General features: G+C 41.6%; 1 protein-coding gene across 6 annotated transcripts in view; it reads left to right on the plus strand.

Moving 5' to 3' along the window:
• The window catches only part of ptpn4a (protein tyrosine phosphatase non-receptor type 4a), a 287,492-nt gene that overhangs the window by 145,194 nt on the left and 124,085 nt on the right, over positions 1-18,213 (plus strand). For all 6 annotated transcript variants that reach the window (XM_070875277.1, XM_070875279.1, XM_070875282.1 and 3 more), the window contains one exon: positions 4,045-4,133. In XM_070875277.1, coding sequence (XP_070731378.1) covers positions 4,045-4,133 — 89 coding nt within the window. The remainder of the gene's footprint in view (positions 1-4,044; positions 4,134-18,213) is intronic.

An 18,213-nucleotide genomic window follows, 5' to 3' on the forward strand; every position in this document is an offset into this window, starting at 1 on the left:
AGTCCCTTCTCATTACACATCACCCAGTCTAGGATGGCCAGCTCTCTGGTTGGTTCCTCGACATATTGGTCTGGAAAACCATCCCTAATACACTACAGGAAATCCTCCTCCAGTGCATTGCTACCAGTTAGGTTAACCCAATCAATATGTAGATTAAAGTTGCCCATGATTACTGCTGTATCTTTTATTGCACACATCCCTTATTTCTTGTTTGGTGCTGTCCCCAACCTCACTACTACTACTACTTGGTGGCCTGTACATAACTCCCACTAATGTTTTGGTATTCCACCCATACCAATTCCACATCATCCAAGCTAATGTCCTTCCTTACAATTGCATTAATTTCCTCTTTAACCAGCAATGCCACGCCACCTCCTTTTCCTTGCTGTCTATCCTTCCTAAATGTTGAATACCCCTGGATGTTGAGTTCCCAGCCTTGTCTCCGTGATGCCAATCACATCATACCCGTTAACTGCTATCTGCGCAGTTACTTCACCCACCTTATTCCGAATACTCCTTGCATTGAGGCACAGAGCCTTCAGGCTTGTCTTTTTAACACACTTTGACCCTTTAGAATTCTGCTGTAAAGTGGCCCTTTTTGTTTTTTGCCTTGGGTTTCTCTGCCCTCCACTTTTACTATTCTCCTTTCTAACTTTTGCTTCTGTCTCCCTTTTATTTCCCCCCCCCCCCCCCACCCATTCTCCTGCCATATTAGTTTAACTCCTCCCAAACAGCACTAGCAAACACTCCCCCTAGGACATTGGTTCTGGCCCTGCCCAGCTGCAGACCGTCTGGTTTGTACTGGTCCCACCTCCCCCAGAACCGGTTCCAATGTCCCAGGAATTTGAATCCCTCCCTTCTGCACCACTGGTTAAGCCACATATTCATCTGAGCTATCCTGTGATTCCTACTCTGACTAGCATGTGGTACTAGTAGCAATCCTGAGATTACTACTTTTGAGGTCCTACTTTTTAATTTAACTCCTAGCTCCCTAAATTCGTCTTGTAGGACCTCATCCCGTTTTTTTACCTGCATCGTTGGTACCTGTATGCACCACGACAATTGGCTGTACACCCTCTCTTTTCAGAATGTCTTGCACCCGCTCTGAGACATCCTTGACCCTTGCACCTGGGAGGCAACATACTATCCTGGAGTCTCGGTTGTGGCCACAGAAACGCCTATCTATTCCCCTTACAATCGAAACCCCTATCACTATCGCTCTCCCACTTTTTTTCCTGCCCTCCTGTGCAGCAGAGCCACCCACGGTGCCATGAACCTGGCTGCTGCTGCTGCTCTCCCCTGATGAGTCATCCCCCTCAACAGTACCCAAAGCGGTGTATCTGTTTTGCAGGGGGATGACCGCAGGGACCCCTGCTCTACCTTCCTTGCACTGCTCTTCCTGTTGGTCTTCCATTCCCTATCTGGCTGTGGACCCTTTACCTGCGGTAAGACCAACTCACTAAATGTGCTATTCACATCATTCTCAGTATCGTGCGTGCTCCTGAGTGAATCCACCCGCAGCTCCAGTTCCGCAATGCGGTCAGTCAGGAACTGGAGGCGGATACACTTCCCGCACATGTAGTCGTCAGGGACACCGGAGGCGTCCCTGATTTCCCACATGGTACAGGAGGAGCATAACATGTGTCCGAGCTGTCCTGCCATGACTTAACCCCTCGATTAACTTAATTTGGCAACAACAATGCTAAATGTTACTTTCTGAAATAGAAATGAAATAGAAAAGCTACTTACCAATCACTTGCCCCCTTGGCTATGACGTCACCTTTCGATTTCTTTCTACTTTTTTGCTTCCCTGCTGCAGCTGCACAAGCTAGCCTCTCCAACGAACTCCCCGAACTGCCGCCGCATTGGGCCTTTTATAGGCCTGCCTTAGCGATCTCCCGCCTCTCCAACGAACTCTGGTCCCTCTGAACACCAACATTTCCCAATCTCTCATCATTTTAAAAATACTCTTTTTTTTTTCTTCTATTTTTCCTATCAAAGTGGATAACTTCACATCTCTCCACATTATATTCCATTTGTCATGTTCTTGCCCACTCACTTAGCCTGTCTATATCCCCTTGAAGCCTCTTTGCATCCTACTCGCAACTTGCATTCCCAATGAACTTAGTATAATCAGCAAAAGTGGATATATAACATTTGGTCCCCTCATCCAAATCATTGATATAGATTGTGAATAGCTGAGGCCTAAGCACTGATCCTTGCGGTACCCCACTAGTTACCGTCTGTAAACCCGAAAAGGACCCGTTTATTCCTACTCTGTTTTCTGTCTGTTAACCAATCCTCAATCCATGCTAGTATATTGCCCCCAATCCCATGAACCTTAATTTTGTTTAATAACCTCTTGTGTGGCACCTTATTGAATGCCTTCTGAACATCCAAATACACCACATCCACTGGTTCCCCCTTATCTATTCTGCTAGTTATAATCTCAAAAAACTCTGATTCGTCAAAAATGAATTCCCTTTTATAAATCTGTGTGGACTGTGCCCAATCCTATTACTATTTTCTAAGTGCCCTGTTACCACATCCTTAATAATAGATTCTAGCATTTTCCCTACTACTGATGTCAGGCTAAGTGGTCTGTAGTTCCCCGTTTACACTCCCTCCTTTCTTAAATAACATTTGCTACCTTCCAATCTGCAGGAACCATTTTCGAATCTATGGAATTTAGAAGATGACAACCAAATGCATCCACTATTTCTATAACCTCTTTCAAAACCGTAGGATGTAGGCTATCTGGTCCAGGGGATTTATCGGCTTTCAGTCCCATTAATTTCTCCAGTATTTCTTTTACTAATACTAACTTCTTTCAGTTCCTCATTCTCTCGAGCCTTGGTTCTCCATTATTTCTGGGAGGTTTTCTGCATCATCTTCCGTGAAGACACAGACACAGTATTTGTTTAATTCTCCGCCATTTCCTTAATCCCCATTATAATTTCTCCTGTCTCATTTTCGCTAATCTTTTTCTTTTTACATATCTGTAAAAGCTTTTATAGTCTGTTTTTGTGTCTCACTAGTTTACTCTTTTTTTCCCTTTCGTTATCAATTTCTTGGTCCTCTGTTGCTGAATTCTAAACCCCCCCCCCCCCCCCCCCCAATCCTCGGGCTTACTGCTCTTTTTGACATTATAAGCCTCTTCCTTTTGATCTAATGCTATCTTTAACTTCTCGTTAGCCACAGTTGGACCACTTTTCCTGTGGGGTTTTTGTACCTTAAGAGTATATATAAATAGGGATGGACTTCATTCTGCCAGCTTGGTCTTAATTTGATGCAAATTTGGATTGGTAATGACATCTCGCAGGGGTGCAGCATGTTGCAACAGGTATCCTGAACAGGGGCAAAGATAGCAAGTTTGAGACTCCTTGTAAAAGTAGTTTGATGCATTATTCAGAGACCGCATTATCTCTAACCTCAAAAAAAAACACGAGGTTACTGCAGATTCCATGACAAAGCCAATGGCAGCCATCCAGTCCTCTGGGTGGAGGGAGGAAGATAGGATAGCTACTGTCTACCTTTATTCCACTTGCCCGGAGTTCTCAAAGTACAGATTCTGCAAAATATTATAGTACTCTTTTGTAAAATATACCTGATGAAACTAGAATAAAGCACTATTCCTTCTATTGAAAAATGAGCCTCTATCTCTGCAATCAAGGGAAGTAGGTAGCCTTCCCCATCAACTAATTTATTTGGTTGTGATATGGAATGCCAAATAATCCCACCCTTTTTCAAATAAAACCCAAAATGATTTAAGTTTGCACAAGTTGCAAATGCCGCAATGAATGTGAGCAATCCAGCGTGTTGCCCACTAACTGAAGTATGGTACAGTTCTAACTTTGCTACAGTTCCAACTTGCTTTAGGTTAAGTTGCTGTTTATAATTTTGATGATCGTATGATTTTGTAAGTATGGGAATGAAGGATAATTCATGTGGAGGTAAAAGAGTTAAAGGCAAAGTCTATACATTTATCCCTTCAATCTTTGCCAGCAATTATAACATTAAATTATATCTCCTTTTTTTTTTTAGGATCAAAGTAACACAGAAATTATGATCGGTGTGCTGTCAAGTGGGATTGTAATTTACAAGAGCAGGGTACGAATTAACTACTTTCCATGGTAAGAGCTCTCTGCCTCACATCTTTTGAGACCTTCTTAAAACTCACCTTTGACCAAGCTTTTTGATCACCCTTCCTAATCTTCATTTTTCCTTATGCCTCTCTAAAGCACCTTGGGACATGTTTGTGCATTTAAAGGCATTATATCAAAGAAAGTTGTTGGTTTTAAGTTTCTTTAAAATAATCATGTTTGTTTTCCTTTTGTAAACTTCTGTTGGAGGATTTGCAAAGAATCCAAAAAGAATCAGTTTGAAAGTCGACAGCCCTAAATTATCAGATAATTTATATGCGATGCTTAATTTATAGCATTTTCTAGCAAGTAACCAGAATTAATGTATTTTTACCTAGATCTCAAAATGTAATAAGCATTCAGTGGTCTTATTGCATTAGGTTAGCATTACATTTCACAAGATAATTATGGATGAAAAAGGCTAATCAGAGTTCAACTATCCAGAAGCCCCTCAAGTTCACCCATTGCAGCATTCAGTTATTAAATGTTTTTATGGCTTTCGCCTCCTGTGCTCTCTCTGGTAATCCATTCCATATATTGATTGCTCTGCCTGAAAAACTATTTGCTAATATCAATCCTAAATTTGCCTTTTGCTATTTTGAATCTGTCCATTCTCTCCTACATTCAATTTAGTTTAGTTTAAAGTAATTTTCTAATTTTCCTTTTCAATTCCATATCTACTCTTATATGCTTAAAAGATAATCTCAAACATGTCCTTTCAAGGCTGAAGAGCTCAAGTATCCTTTTCTTTGTAACCCTGGCCTCGGAGCACTGGAAAACAACTTTCTGGCTCTCTGCACTGCTTCCACAACTTGAATTTCTCCAGTGCGTCTCTGTGATCATAACTGGACACAATTCTTGAGGTGTTTTAAGAATTTTTGTTGCCTTGGGGCATTTTACTACATTAACAACGCTATAAAGCAAGTTGTTGTGTGATCTTACCAGAGCACAATAAAGGTTGAGCATGAGTTCCTCTGACTTCTACTGATTTGGCTATGTAGTTAAGCATTATGTATTGGTGTGAGTGTATATATCTGTGTGTGTGTACACAGTATATAATAGATATATATGATATACATATGCACACGCATGTATCTAAGTGCAGATAGCTAATAGATTTAACCATTTTGATGGCACACTGGCTCAGAGTTTTGTATTTTTATGTAAAATCTTCACCGCCAGTATCAAAGTGGATAAATCTCTTGGCTACGTGTGTGTGTGTGTGTGTATATATATATATATATTTATATATATTATATATATATATATATATATATATATATATATATATATATATATATATATTTATTTATTTATATATTATATATATATATAATAGACAATAATAAACATACTATATAATGGGGCACTCTGGTATTTGAGGAGCTATATTTCTGTAAAAAGAAAAATTAAGTAGCACACTTAATGTACCGAGTGGTCGCGCATAAAAAATTAACGGAATCTTAAAGCATTTCTTTGCACAGCGTGGTTAGAATGTAAAATTTTCTGCTGCAAACATTTTGTTAAAGCAGAGACTATTTGTTCTGTAATAATTGTGTTAAACAGGAACATTTAAAAAGAAACAAAGCAAACCGTGGGATTAAGAGTTGACTTGTGCACAGTTGATGGGCCAAATGGCCTCTTTCTGCACTGTAACGTTCTATGATTAAAATTCAGCATTTGGTTCAGAACTGTGAACTCAAAATGTAACTTCTGTTGTTACTGCCCATTTTGTCAAATGCTATTTTTAATTGGTGATAAACTAAATAGACATGCAAGCTGCACCATGGAGATAAAAGGACACTTCTATCCTCTCCCCACCCCACTCGATGATTCAATGTTTTTTTTAACTAGCAGAAATGTTGTTTTTATTTCCAAATGGTTGATTTGATCCTAATTTGTAGCTTTGGCTCAGTCACCACAACTCGGTCAAAAAAAGTTCAACATTAATGTATACAGGTATATGCTTCAATACATTTTTAGTTGAAAACTCGGACGATGAGTCATGCGGCCTTTCTAACATCCACCAGTTTCAGTGTCACAAATATTAAGTACAGATGAAGACCATAGTCAGTATAGCTCAGCTTTCTATCAAAATTTGTGCCCCCTCCACCGCATCTAACGCCCTCCATTACTCTCTGAAAGACCATTCCAGATATTAATCATTTTGTGTGGTGTTTCTTGACTTCCAGACATCCCTCCTGAGCTTGCAGTTTTCTAGTTTGTACCTATGGCATCTTGAGCAGACGTAATTTAATTTGAAGGATTTCTGTTGTTTACCTCCCAATTCCTCTACGGATCAAGGAGAGGACTCATAATGTCGTCTTCAGACAGTAGAGCTTACCTTGTGGCTCTTTTCTGTCCCAGTCCAGGACTAAGGTGTTTACCTTCTGCCTTAATAACCAACTGAATCCGATAATCAAAATTAGCCTGAGCAAAGCACGATACAGTTTTAGCAGCAGTGCTTCAGACATGCCCTCTACAGATGTGATGTTCCAGCTCGGGTCTCTGTTTCCTTTAGGAGTCAGCCATTTAGCCCCTTAAGCCTGTTCTTCCATTCAATTACATCATGGCTGATCTGTGCTGTAACTCCATATACTTTGTTGTTTGTTGCTCTTCAGTGATTGGATTTCATAGAATCATAGAATGATACAGCACAGAAAGTGTCTATTCATCCCATTGTGCCTGTGCCAACTCTTTGAAAGAGCTATCCCATTAGTCCCACTTGCCTGCATTTTCCCCATTGCCCTTCAAATTTTCCCCCTTCAAGTATTTATCCAATTCCCTTTTGAAAGTTACTATTGAATCTGCTTCCACCACACTTTCAAGCAATGCATTCCCAATCATCATAACTCACTAAGTATACTAGTATTGATACAAGAACATAAGAATTAGGAGCAGGAGTAGGCCATATGGATCCTCGAGCCTGCTCTGCTAGTCAATAAGATTATGGCTGATCTACAATCACAACTCAACTTACCTGCCCGATACCCATATTCCTTGATTCCCTACGAGTCCAAAAATTTATCTCAGCCTTGAATATACTCAATGTTTCAGCATCAGAAGCCCTTTGGGGTAAAACATTCCAAAGATTCACAACCCTTAGTGAAAAGATGTGCTTTGATCTTCCTGCAGCTTTTCATCGTTATGGAAGTTATACATTTGCTTGAAATCACTTATTCCTTTCAATGGGCCGGAATTATTTTTTTATCGGGTTTGAGTACGCCTCCGACCCAATTTTTTTTTAAATCTGCTCCCGGAGTTTGGGCTTTCAGGCGTATGTATGGCTGCGTAAAGGACCATGGATCCCAGGGCCACAGGCGGTTCAGAAGCAAAGAGCCCAAGTCTGCGCCAGCAAAAGTGAATTTTGAGTTGGTGCGGATGATCTGTCAAGGCGGAACTTGCGGGGCCTTTCATTGGGAGCGCAAAATCCGGGCCATAGTTTCTTGATAGCTACCCATATCAACATTGCAAATTGGTTCTTTAGTGTCCTCTACCAAAGCCTCAAAGAATTTTGGTTCTGTTCCTTCATTCTCAGCAATGATTTTTATAGACCCGAGACAACTCTGACTGGAAGATTTCCATTTATTGGATATCTACTTGTTTGACTTTGTGCCTGATATGTTGGCTGGAAGTACATTTATCTTCCAAGTACCTGTAAATTCTCCCTAGTTGTCGTAACTCGTCATCCTCTTCCTTGGACCATATTGAATTGGCTTTGGGCTGCTTCTTGCGGTCCGCCTTCTCAATTCTCTTTTATTACAATGGATAGGATGTTTATACCTTAAATACCGGACAAATCAAATGTTATTAATAAAAGACTTTGAGCAAACTTGGTGGAGAATGCTTCTGTTGATCTCGCTACAGGACCGGTGTGCATTTAGTATAACGCTAGGCCGTTGATTGATAACCACCTATTTTACCACTTTTAGCACAAATAATTATAAAACTGAAGTGTGCCATGACTTCCTCTAAGATGCTGCCTAACTGTGGTCACGATACATTTCATCACAATCCTGCCAATAAAGACAATCCACTGGATATTCAATTGATGTTCCACAATGGATTTTATCACCCTTGGAGAAATGAGTATGTTGTTGATGTGTATTTAATCTATCCCATCTAAAAACTACCTGCTGCTGTTGTCCTCGAACATTACTGTCATCCCCTGGAATTATATTTCAGAATTGGCATAACCTAGGATTTTTTGTTGCCTTTCTTATTTCCTGTTGAACTCTGCCTGTATTCATTAACTCGCCCATGATGACTATCAGCACTTTGTAGATTGAGCACTTCACCTCACTTAGCACCCTTGTATATAGTGGACCGAAAATTCCGGTCTTGTCGGGTCCAGCGAAAGCCGTTTTCGGGTTGCAATGCGAATGCGGCGAAAACCGACTTTTCCGATTTGTCATGATTTCTCCGTACAGCTCCTCTGCATCCATGGGAGAAGGACATTCGCATGGGAGAGTTTGGGCTATTTGCCCAATTCATGCCCAACGAATGTCCTTCAAACTTTTACGCCTGGAAAAGGCAGGCGCATAGCTTACTTTTACCAGTGTAACACTTTTAAAACATATAAAAATTCTATTTAAACACATTTTTATATTTAAAAATCCTGTCCATTAAGGTAAGTTTATTTTTAACCCGTGGATGTGGTGTATTTGGACTTTCAAAAGGCCTTTGACAAGACACCACATAAGAGATTGGTGTACAAGGTCAAGGCACATGGTATTGGGGGTAATGTACTAGCGTGGATAGAGAATTGGTTGGCAAGCAGGAAGCAGAGAGTCGGGATAAATGGGTCCTTTTCAGGTTGGAAATTGGTGGTTAATGGTGTGCCACAGGGATCGGTGCTGGGACCACAACTGTTTACAATATACATCGATGATCTGGAAGGGGACAAGAGTGTAGTGTACCAAAATTTGCAGATGACACTAAGATTAGTGGGAAAGCAGGTTGTGTAGAGGACACAGAGGCTGCAAAGAGATTTAGATAGGTTAAGCGAATGGGCTAAGGTTTGGCAGATGGAATACAATGTCGGAAAATGCGAGGTCATCCACCTTGGGTGGGGGGGTAGGTAAAGAGAAACAGTAAAAGGGAATATTTGAATGGGGAGAAATTACAACATGCTGCGGTGCAGAGGGACCTGGGGGTCCTTGTGCATGAAACTCTTTTTGGATCCTTGTGCATGAATCCCAAAAAGTTAGTTTGCAGGTGCAGCAGGTAATCAGGAAGGCGAATGGAATGTTGGCCTTCATTGCGAGAGGAATGGAGCACAAAAGCAGGGAGATCCTGCGGCAACTGTACAGGGTATTGGTGAGGCCGCACCTGGAGTACTGCGTGCAGTTTTGGTCACCTTACTTAAGGAAGGATATACTAGCTTTGGAAGGGGTACAGAGACGATTCACTAGGCTGATTCCGGAGATGAGGGAGTTACCTTATGATGATAGATTGAGTAGACTGGGTCTTTACTTGTTGGAGTTCAGAAGGATGAGGGGTGATCTTATAGAAACATTTAAAATAATGAAAGGAATAGACAAGATAGAGGCAGAGAGGTTGTTTCCACTGGTCGGGAAGACTAGAACTAGGGGGCACAGCCTCAAAATACAGGGGAGCCAATTTAAAACTGAGTTGAGAAGGAATTTTTTCTCTGAGGGTTGTGAATCTGGAATTCTCTGCCCAAGGAAGCAGTTGAGGCTAGCTCATTGAATGTATTCAAATCACAGATAGATAGATTTTTAACCAATAAGGGAATTAAGGGTTATGGGGAGCGGGCGGGTAAGTGGAGCTGAGTCCACGGCCAGATCAGCCATGATCTTGTTGAATGGCGGAGCGGGCTAGATGGCCTACTCCTGTTCCTAATTCTTATGTTCTTACAGGGCCTTGGTGAGGCCTCACCTGGAATATTGTGTTCAGTTTTGGTCTCCTAATCCAAGGAAGGACGTTCTTGCTATTGAGGGAGTGCAGCGACGGTTCAACCAGACTGATTCCAGGGATGGCTGGACTGACATATGAGGAGAGACTGGATCAACTGGGCCTTTATACACTGGAGTTTAGAAGGATGAGAGGGGATCTCATAGAAACTTATAAGATTCTGACAGGACAGGACAGATTAGATGCAAGAAGAATGTTCCCAAGTTCAGAACCAGGGGACACAGTCTAAGGATAAGGGGTAAGCCATTTAGGACACAGAGAGGAGGAGAAACTTCTTCACTCCGAGAATTGTGAACCTGTGGAATTCTCTACCACAGAAAGTTGTTGAGGCCAGTTCGTTAGATATATTCAAAAGGGAATTACATGTGGCCCTTACGGCTAAAGGGATCAAGGGGTATGGAGAGAAAGTGGGAAAAGGGTACTGAAGTGAATGAGCAGCCATGATCATATTGAATGGTGGTGCAGGCTCGAAGGGCCGAATGGCCTACTCCTGCATCTATTTTCTATGTTTCTATGTTAACCCTATTAAAACACATTTAAAAAAAAAAAAATTCCAAAAAATAATTTTTTTTCTAAAACATTTAATTACATTTAATTTCAATTCATTTTAAATGAGGTGTTTTGTTCGTTATGCTGTGTTTGAGTGTTTTAGGAGGTTATTTTCATTGATTGTAATGGCAACTCGTACAAATGGAGTTCCCATTTTTATCAGAGAATAACTGCATAGTGATTGATGGTCCAGGCCCATGTGACTCCAGCATGTACATACCTGAGAGACATTTTCCCATGCGTAGCGAGCCTAGGCCTCCAACCGGCTCCTACGTTGCTCCGGGACCACCAGGTACTTTTGGAGATTTCTTTTGGGGTTGGTGGCATTCATGCGAAGGAAGCCTCCGACCGCAATTTTCCTCCCAGTTGTCTGTTGCTCGGTATTTATTGGTTTTGTGCCCTTTAAACCTGTCTGGGGTTACTGTTATTTATTTTAAAAAAAACAACTTTGGGATGCATGTGAGTCTTGGCTCTCAAAGACTTGTGAAAGGCTAAAATGCTTATACGTGACTCCTGAAAACAGAATGCAAAATAGGTTTGCCAGATGTACCTCTGCTCAACACAATAGTCACGTTTAGAGCTTTTTGCCTATTTACTTTAGATGAATTTTGGATTAATTTAGGTTAAGATGGTGACTTAAATTTAGTGCATGAGGAGTTAACTCCCCACAAAAGCTATCTGGGAATGCGGATTCGATCTAGTAGCTGAATCAAGAAGAAATGGCCAACTCCGTTGTTTCTCGCGTAGCATATTTGCTTAAGACAATGGGGTTATTAATACATTGAGCTCAGCATGAATCGTAGCTGGTCAGGTGATGTAGCTTCTGTTGAAGGGGGGGATTGAGAAGCTAACTCTTTTGCAATGTTTGGTAGTGTAAAAATCTAATTCCCAACATAGAGCTGGAAGTTTTAGTCTTCCTCTCCAGTTGGAAAGAAAGTCAATTAGTCTGAAGTCTTAAGTGGGGAGCAATCTAACGGGGAGAATACTTGCTTCCCAAGTTTCCTGCCATCTAGTTTCAGTTATTACTAGTCTGCAAATTGAATCAAACCCATGAACAGGAGCCAGAGTAGCATGTGTTTTCTATATTACAAGGAGTGATCTAGAATGGACTGAATTTCAATGGAGAAAAATATTCAGCCCTGTATTTTGTACAAAATAAACCAGTTTTCTGGTTTACAGTTGGATTTATCTCAATAGTATTTATCAGTCCACATTCTGAAAGATAAGGAGAAACTCGTGGTCACAAGATATGCAGTACACAACAACAAGGGTCTTATTGTTACATCCTCTGGGCATCGTATCGTGTACTAGATAGTGAAAGAAAACTTGAATGCACTTCCCCAGAACACTTTACTAGACTATTGTACTTTTATTATGCAGTTCTTTCCAACTTCTTTATGATCTTAAAATAGTTTAAGAAAAGATGTTAATCTGTTATGTAATACTTTCCTGAAATTCTCGGGTGGCATTTATGATTTTCTTTTTTAGAAAAATTAATTTAAAAATCTATTCATGTGAAGTCAGTAGTGACTCAATTATCCTTTCAAGATTAAACATGCACTTGAATATAGGCTTAAGTCAACGATAGTATACTTATGACATCTCATCACATAGTGCATTCACTTTTATAATATCCTTTCAGCTTAACTGCACTTGCTTTGTTTCATTTGTTCTGTCGCGAATATAAGAGCCATGAATTGCCTGGGGATTTTGGAAGCCTTTTCATTATCATACAGCTCAAGTTATTAGTTTTATGTTGAACTCTTTGTTTTCCTGATATGTCTTGAGGCTTGATCTTTTGTCATCCTATTAATGACATGTCAGTGTGACTTCTTTCCTTCTGGGCATAATGCATTCCATCCCACCTCGTGTCAGAACAGCATAATTGCCACCCAAGAATTGGACTTGCTCACTGTTTTTGTAAATCTGTGGGAAGCTGAATCAATGGTCAATTTAGCATGTTGCCTTGTATTCACTTTATTTTTTTAACTATTGTATGCAAATTACAGTGCATTATTTGAGGTTCAGAAAATAAATTTCTAAAGACTCTTGTAAAATTGTTGCTGGGCATGCAAGTATTCAGCTGCTGCTTCTGTTTTTTATTTTATAGCCCGATCTGCGGAGGTGTTCTCTTGCGGGTCGGGGGCCACGATGTTCCAGGCCCGCCGCTCCAACTCTTTGGGCCCAAGTTTCGGCCTCAGTTGCTCCTGATTTTTTGGAGCAACTGGTATAGAACGGAGTATCTTAGAAATTCAAATTCTTGGCACTTAGTTTGCTCCAGTTCTAGTCAGTTAGAACAGTTTCACTTTGGAACAGAATTTTTTTCAAAAGGGGGTGTGTCCGGCCACTTATGCCTGTTTTCAAAGTTTCGGCAGTGAAAACTTACTCCACACTAACTTAGAATGGAGTAAGTGAAGATTTTTGTTCGCTCAAAAACCTTGTCTACACCTTAGAAAATCAGGCGTAGGTTACAAATCAGGCGTAGAGAATGGGGGGGGGGGGGGGTTAAAGGGAAGTTTACAAACATTAAACACTTCAGTTTTACAAATAAAGAGCCGTCATCAATAATAATTGATAAAAACATCAATAAATCAACCAATAAATCAATCAAAAAAAATTAATAAATAAAACATTTTTTACTTACTGACTGCAGCACCGGGAGCCCTCAAACAGCGTGCTGGGATGCCCCCCCCAAACCCCACAGTGTGTCTGTCAGTGTCTCTATCTCTGTCTGTCTGTGTGTGTGTCTCTCACTCTGTCTGTCAGTGTCTGTGTTTCTGACAGTGAGGGGTGGGGGGGGGGGGGGGAGGCTGAACGGGCCGGGCCCGGCGGCCGGGCCCAAGACTTCGGGCAGGGCCCGTCCCCAGCGCCAGATTTACAGGTAGGTGGCATTGGGTCGGGTTGGGTCCGGGGTCGGTCGGGGGGAGTGCAGGGTAGGTGGCGTTGGGTCGGGTCGGGGGGAGTGCAGGTCGGGAGCGCGGGTCGAATCGGGTCGGGGCCGGTCCGGGGGGGGGGGGGGGCGGGGCAGAGGGGGGTCGGTTCGGGGTGGGGGGGAGGGAGGTCAGGTCGGGTCTGGTCCGGGGGAGGGGGGTGGGGGGAGGAGAGGAGCACTGGTCGGGTCCGGTCAGGGGGTGGGGAGGGAAGCGGGAGTTGGGTTGGTGTCGCGGTCAGGACCGGTCCGGGGGGAGCGGGAGTCGAGTCAGGTCGGGAGGAAGCAGGAGCTGGGCGTGGGAGGCAGCCTTATGCACGCAGCCCCAGTGAGGCCATTCGGCCAGGGCTAGGGGCTGCGTGCTTCCGGCCCCTCTCCCACAGTTTTGGGCGCCTGGAGCTACTGCACATGCATGCGCATGTGCAGAGGTCCCGGCACTGTTTTCAGCACCGGGATCTAGCTCCGCCTCCCCCACACAGCTCTTGCTGCGCCGCGCCAAGGGCCAGAGGACCTGCAGGGAGCCGGAGAATCTGGATGTTTTTTTTAGGCGCACTTTGTGGCGCGAAAAACAGGCGTACAGGTCGGGGCTGCGCCATTCTAGGCACGGCCCGAAACTTGGGCCCTTTGAGTCCAACATGGAACATCATGGCCCCCCGACCTGCGAGAGAACACCTCCGCAGGTCAGAGTATAAAAGAGCATACCACTACAACTTCCAGCGCGAGCCGTTCCAGTGTGAGATGATTTCGAGCTGGGCGATGTCATCGAAACCCAGGTCGCTGTTTGGAGCGTGGGCAGGAACATCAGAGGGGCCCAGGTACAGCGGAGGAACAGGAAGGTAGTGGTGAAGGTGCAGCGAGTGATTGAGGTGAAGGAGGGTACGGAGCCCAGAGGCAGCACGGGCCAGCCCACACTGCGATATGTGTGCACACTAGGTCCGTGCAGCAGAGCAGGTCTCCAGTCATCCTGGTTAACCCTTGCCACTGGATAAAGACCTAGCTCTGTCGAGCCCATGTGGCGGCTGATGTGCAACAGCCACCACACTTTTTTTTTAAATACCACGGACAGGCATCTTCCACCCCTGGAGTTCAGGACTGGAATATTGGGTCCTTCATTGAAACATCTGTGAACTCATCCCTTTTGGTGTGCAAGCAAGTCATCCTCATTCAAAGGACCGCCTATGGTGATGCTGCTTTTGTAAGCAGGCAGCAGCATAAAGTATTAAAATATATTACATTTCAAGCTGATCTGTACTCTTCATATTCCATTCTCCAAATCCAAGAAAAATTAAAGTCCAAGAGGAGATAGGACAAGAATCCCAATTCAGAAAATCTCTTCAATTTGTACTGTGTAGTAGCTCTTCAGGTTTTTGAGTGGCAGATAAGTAATTGGTGAAGTTATGAATTCAGTGCAAGGGAGATTGCAATTTCCAAGATGTCAATTCTTCCAGTAGACTAACTGGTAGTTTTGAAAGCCCAGCTCAAATGTTACGATCATGTAAAAGTCTAATTCCCAACATAGAGCTGGAAGTTTTTTGCTTCCTCTCGTTGGAAAGAAAGTCAGTTAGTCTGAAGTCTTAAATGGGGAGCAATCTAACAGAGTACTTCCTAAGTTTCCTGCCATCTAGTTTCCGTGATTGCTAGTCTGTAAATTGAATCAAACCCATGAACAGGAGTAGAGTTACGATTTGTACTGGAAGGCTCTAATTTGCTTAAGAGTCTTGGTAGCTGTTGTAACTTGTATAAAAGTGTTGGTGAATAATGTGGGTTGGGAAAAAACTTGTATTCTAAATTGTTGTCTAACATTTTGGTATAAATGAAACTACTTTCCTGAAAACAGTTGGCACTTGTACATTTTTAATATCCTCATACAGGCTTATTAAAGTTTTAGAATAAATGCTTGCTAATATCTTTTGAGCAATAATTACATTGGAGGATGAAGGCTATCCAATGGATCAGATTACATGGATTTTCATCAGATGTTTAATGAGATTTTTCAACTGAAGCTTATTAAAATAATAAATTGCCATGGATTTGAGGGCACATTATCAACATTGAAAATGGTTTGGCAGTAGAAAGGAGATGGTGAAATGGCAGTAGTCTGAGGAGAGGTGTAGAGGGAAAGGACATTTGCTAATAAATTTCCAATATTCATCCCCTTGCTACTTGCATTATTTAGAATTGATATGGAAGGGAGTACTTTTAATACCAGGTATGTTGTCAGGTAACTGAAATTTCTACACAAATTCAGTAGATCAGGTAAGCGAAAGAATGCCAAATGGAATTTACCATGGTGGAATACAAAATAAGGGACTTTCATACAGAAGGTATAAAATATGTATGCAATGGATAGAGGTTCAGAAGTGTAAAGAGACACTACGGTTATCAACTAATCCCCTTAATACATTCTTTAAGTATCAAGTACTGAAGTATATTTGATTTTTTTAAAATTTAAATAAAAATGGATATAACCGTGAATAATTGGTACAGCCATATTTGGACTATTTGTGCAATTCTGCTGACAATCCAACTACATTGGACTGTTTAGTCACCTGAGAATTCACTTTTGGAGTGGAAGCGGGACTGCCGAAGGTGATGATTTGTAATGGAGAAGGCACAGAGGAGAATGGCCAGAATTATTCTGGGATTTAAATTTATAAGTTGGAAGGAAAGATTCATGGAATTTAAACTTTCATTGGGGGGAAAAAAGATAAGGGGCCTGATTCAGGTGTTCAAAATACTATAAGATATTAAGCTGATCACAGAAGTCCATGTTTTTTCAGCATTTAAATATGAAATGTAAATTAGATATCTATCAAAAGTAATTGTAATCTAACTTTTTTCAAAAAAAGGACTTGGAAAAAATATCTGGTTAAGGAAGGGATTAACTCTGGAGGTGGATAAATGCAGTTATAGATGACCAAATACTTTTGGGATCAGAAATGTTTTTCTAAAAGTGTCACTGTGATTAACTTACCTCACTGAAGAGTGAGTAAGATGGAGATCAACATTGACCGTGCAACTTGTGATGGGTCATTGGGAGGCATATGGCCTTTCTTCTGCACTTTGTTTTTATTCTATACTAGCTGACGACCTGTGGAATTGCACGCAAAAGTCTAGATCCAGTCAAGTGAGATTAGGGGATGGGGATAATTGGACCAGGTTGCACAGATTTAATTCAGTCCCCATTTTAAAGCTCTGCATTCTGCCCTTGCTTTATATAATAGCTTTGATTTTGTTTAATCATATTTAGAGTTCAAAACTTGCAGCATTGGAAAGCAGAGGGACTGGGGTTGGAGCATAGGAATTTCTCTGCAATATAGCCCAACTTGCTGTGAAATACAAAACTGAGGTGCCACAGTGCCATTACTGGTGGAAGAGTTTATTTACAGAATGTTAATATAAGCAATTTCGATTATAAATGTAGAATTAGGAATTTATAATATAAAAAGTTGGCACAAAAGTGCGACAAAAATGTGATGGTGGCAAGTAAGGTTTTGTAGTCGGGAAGTGTGCACAATTTTTAAAAAATTGTTACACTGTTGATATTCATTATCAGGGTTACAGTTTGTGTATGGGTAGTAAAACGATGTGGAGTGTCACAGTTCAAGACTCATCTGTTGTTTTCCATGAATGGAGCCAAGACATAGCTGTTTTAAAATGCATTTTGGGTAAAGGTTTACCTCAGAGGCAGTAGCTTCATCACTGCCAACCTAAAATGGGACTATCAGTAGGCAGACAAGAGGTGATTTGAATACAGGATGGGCATTTGTTGTGCACAGATTGCAAACATTGGCTCATTTGTTAGCAATATCTAGTTATTCAGGGGACATCCACCACCTTCATGTTGACTATTTATTTTTGATCTCTGTTAGTCTTTGAAAGGGAGCTTTTTAAGTTGATGCAGACATTGTAGTGTTCAAAATCATGCAAGGTTTTGATAGAATAAATAACGAAAAACTGTTACCAATGGCAGAAGGATTGGTAACCAGAGAGCACAGATTGAAAGTAATTGGCAAAAGAACCAGAGGCGATGTAAGGAAAAACATTTATGCAGCGGGTTATGACCTGGAATGCAGTGTCTGAGCGGGTGATGGAAGCAGATTCAATAGTAACTTTCAAAAGGAAATTGGATAAATACTTATAAAGGAAAGAATTCCAGGGGTATAGGGAGTGGGGCTAATTTTGACCTGTGCTGGCTTAAAAGAGCTATCCAATGTGCTGAATAGCCTCTTTCCATGCTGTACCGTTCTAATTTTTATGGCACACCAAGTTAGCCAGACAGTTGCAAACATTGAACCTCTGTCCTGCTCAGAGTTCATGTTTTTTACATTAAGAAAAAATACCTCCCTGAAGTGGTCTAGCATATGCGTATGTTATTTTTGTAACAGTACATGAACATGAGTTGATCTGATTGTGCCAAGTGATTTTCATTATACAGGTACAATGTCCCAATACCAGAAACCTCGGGATGGAGGCCGTTCCGGTTTTTTCCGGATTTCGGAGAAGAAATCCGACGTCCCAAATCCGGAAACCCCTGGGCTGAGTTTCGGGTATTTCCGGATTTCAGAGAAGAAAAACTGATGTCCCGAATCCGGCAATCTCGTAGATGATTTTTGGGTATTTCCAGATTTCTGAGACAATCCGACCTCCCAAATC

Source organism: Pristiophorus japonicus, chromosome 3 (genome assembly GCF_044704955.1).
Source record: "Pristiophorus japonicus isolate sPriJap1 chromosome 3, sPriJap1.hap1, whole genome shotgun sequence".
Classification (NCBI taxonomy): domain Eukaryota; kingdom Metazoa; phylum Chordata; class Chondrichthyes; family Pristiophoridae; genus Pristiophorus; species Pristiophorus japonicus.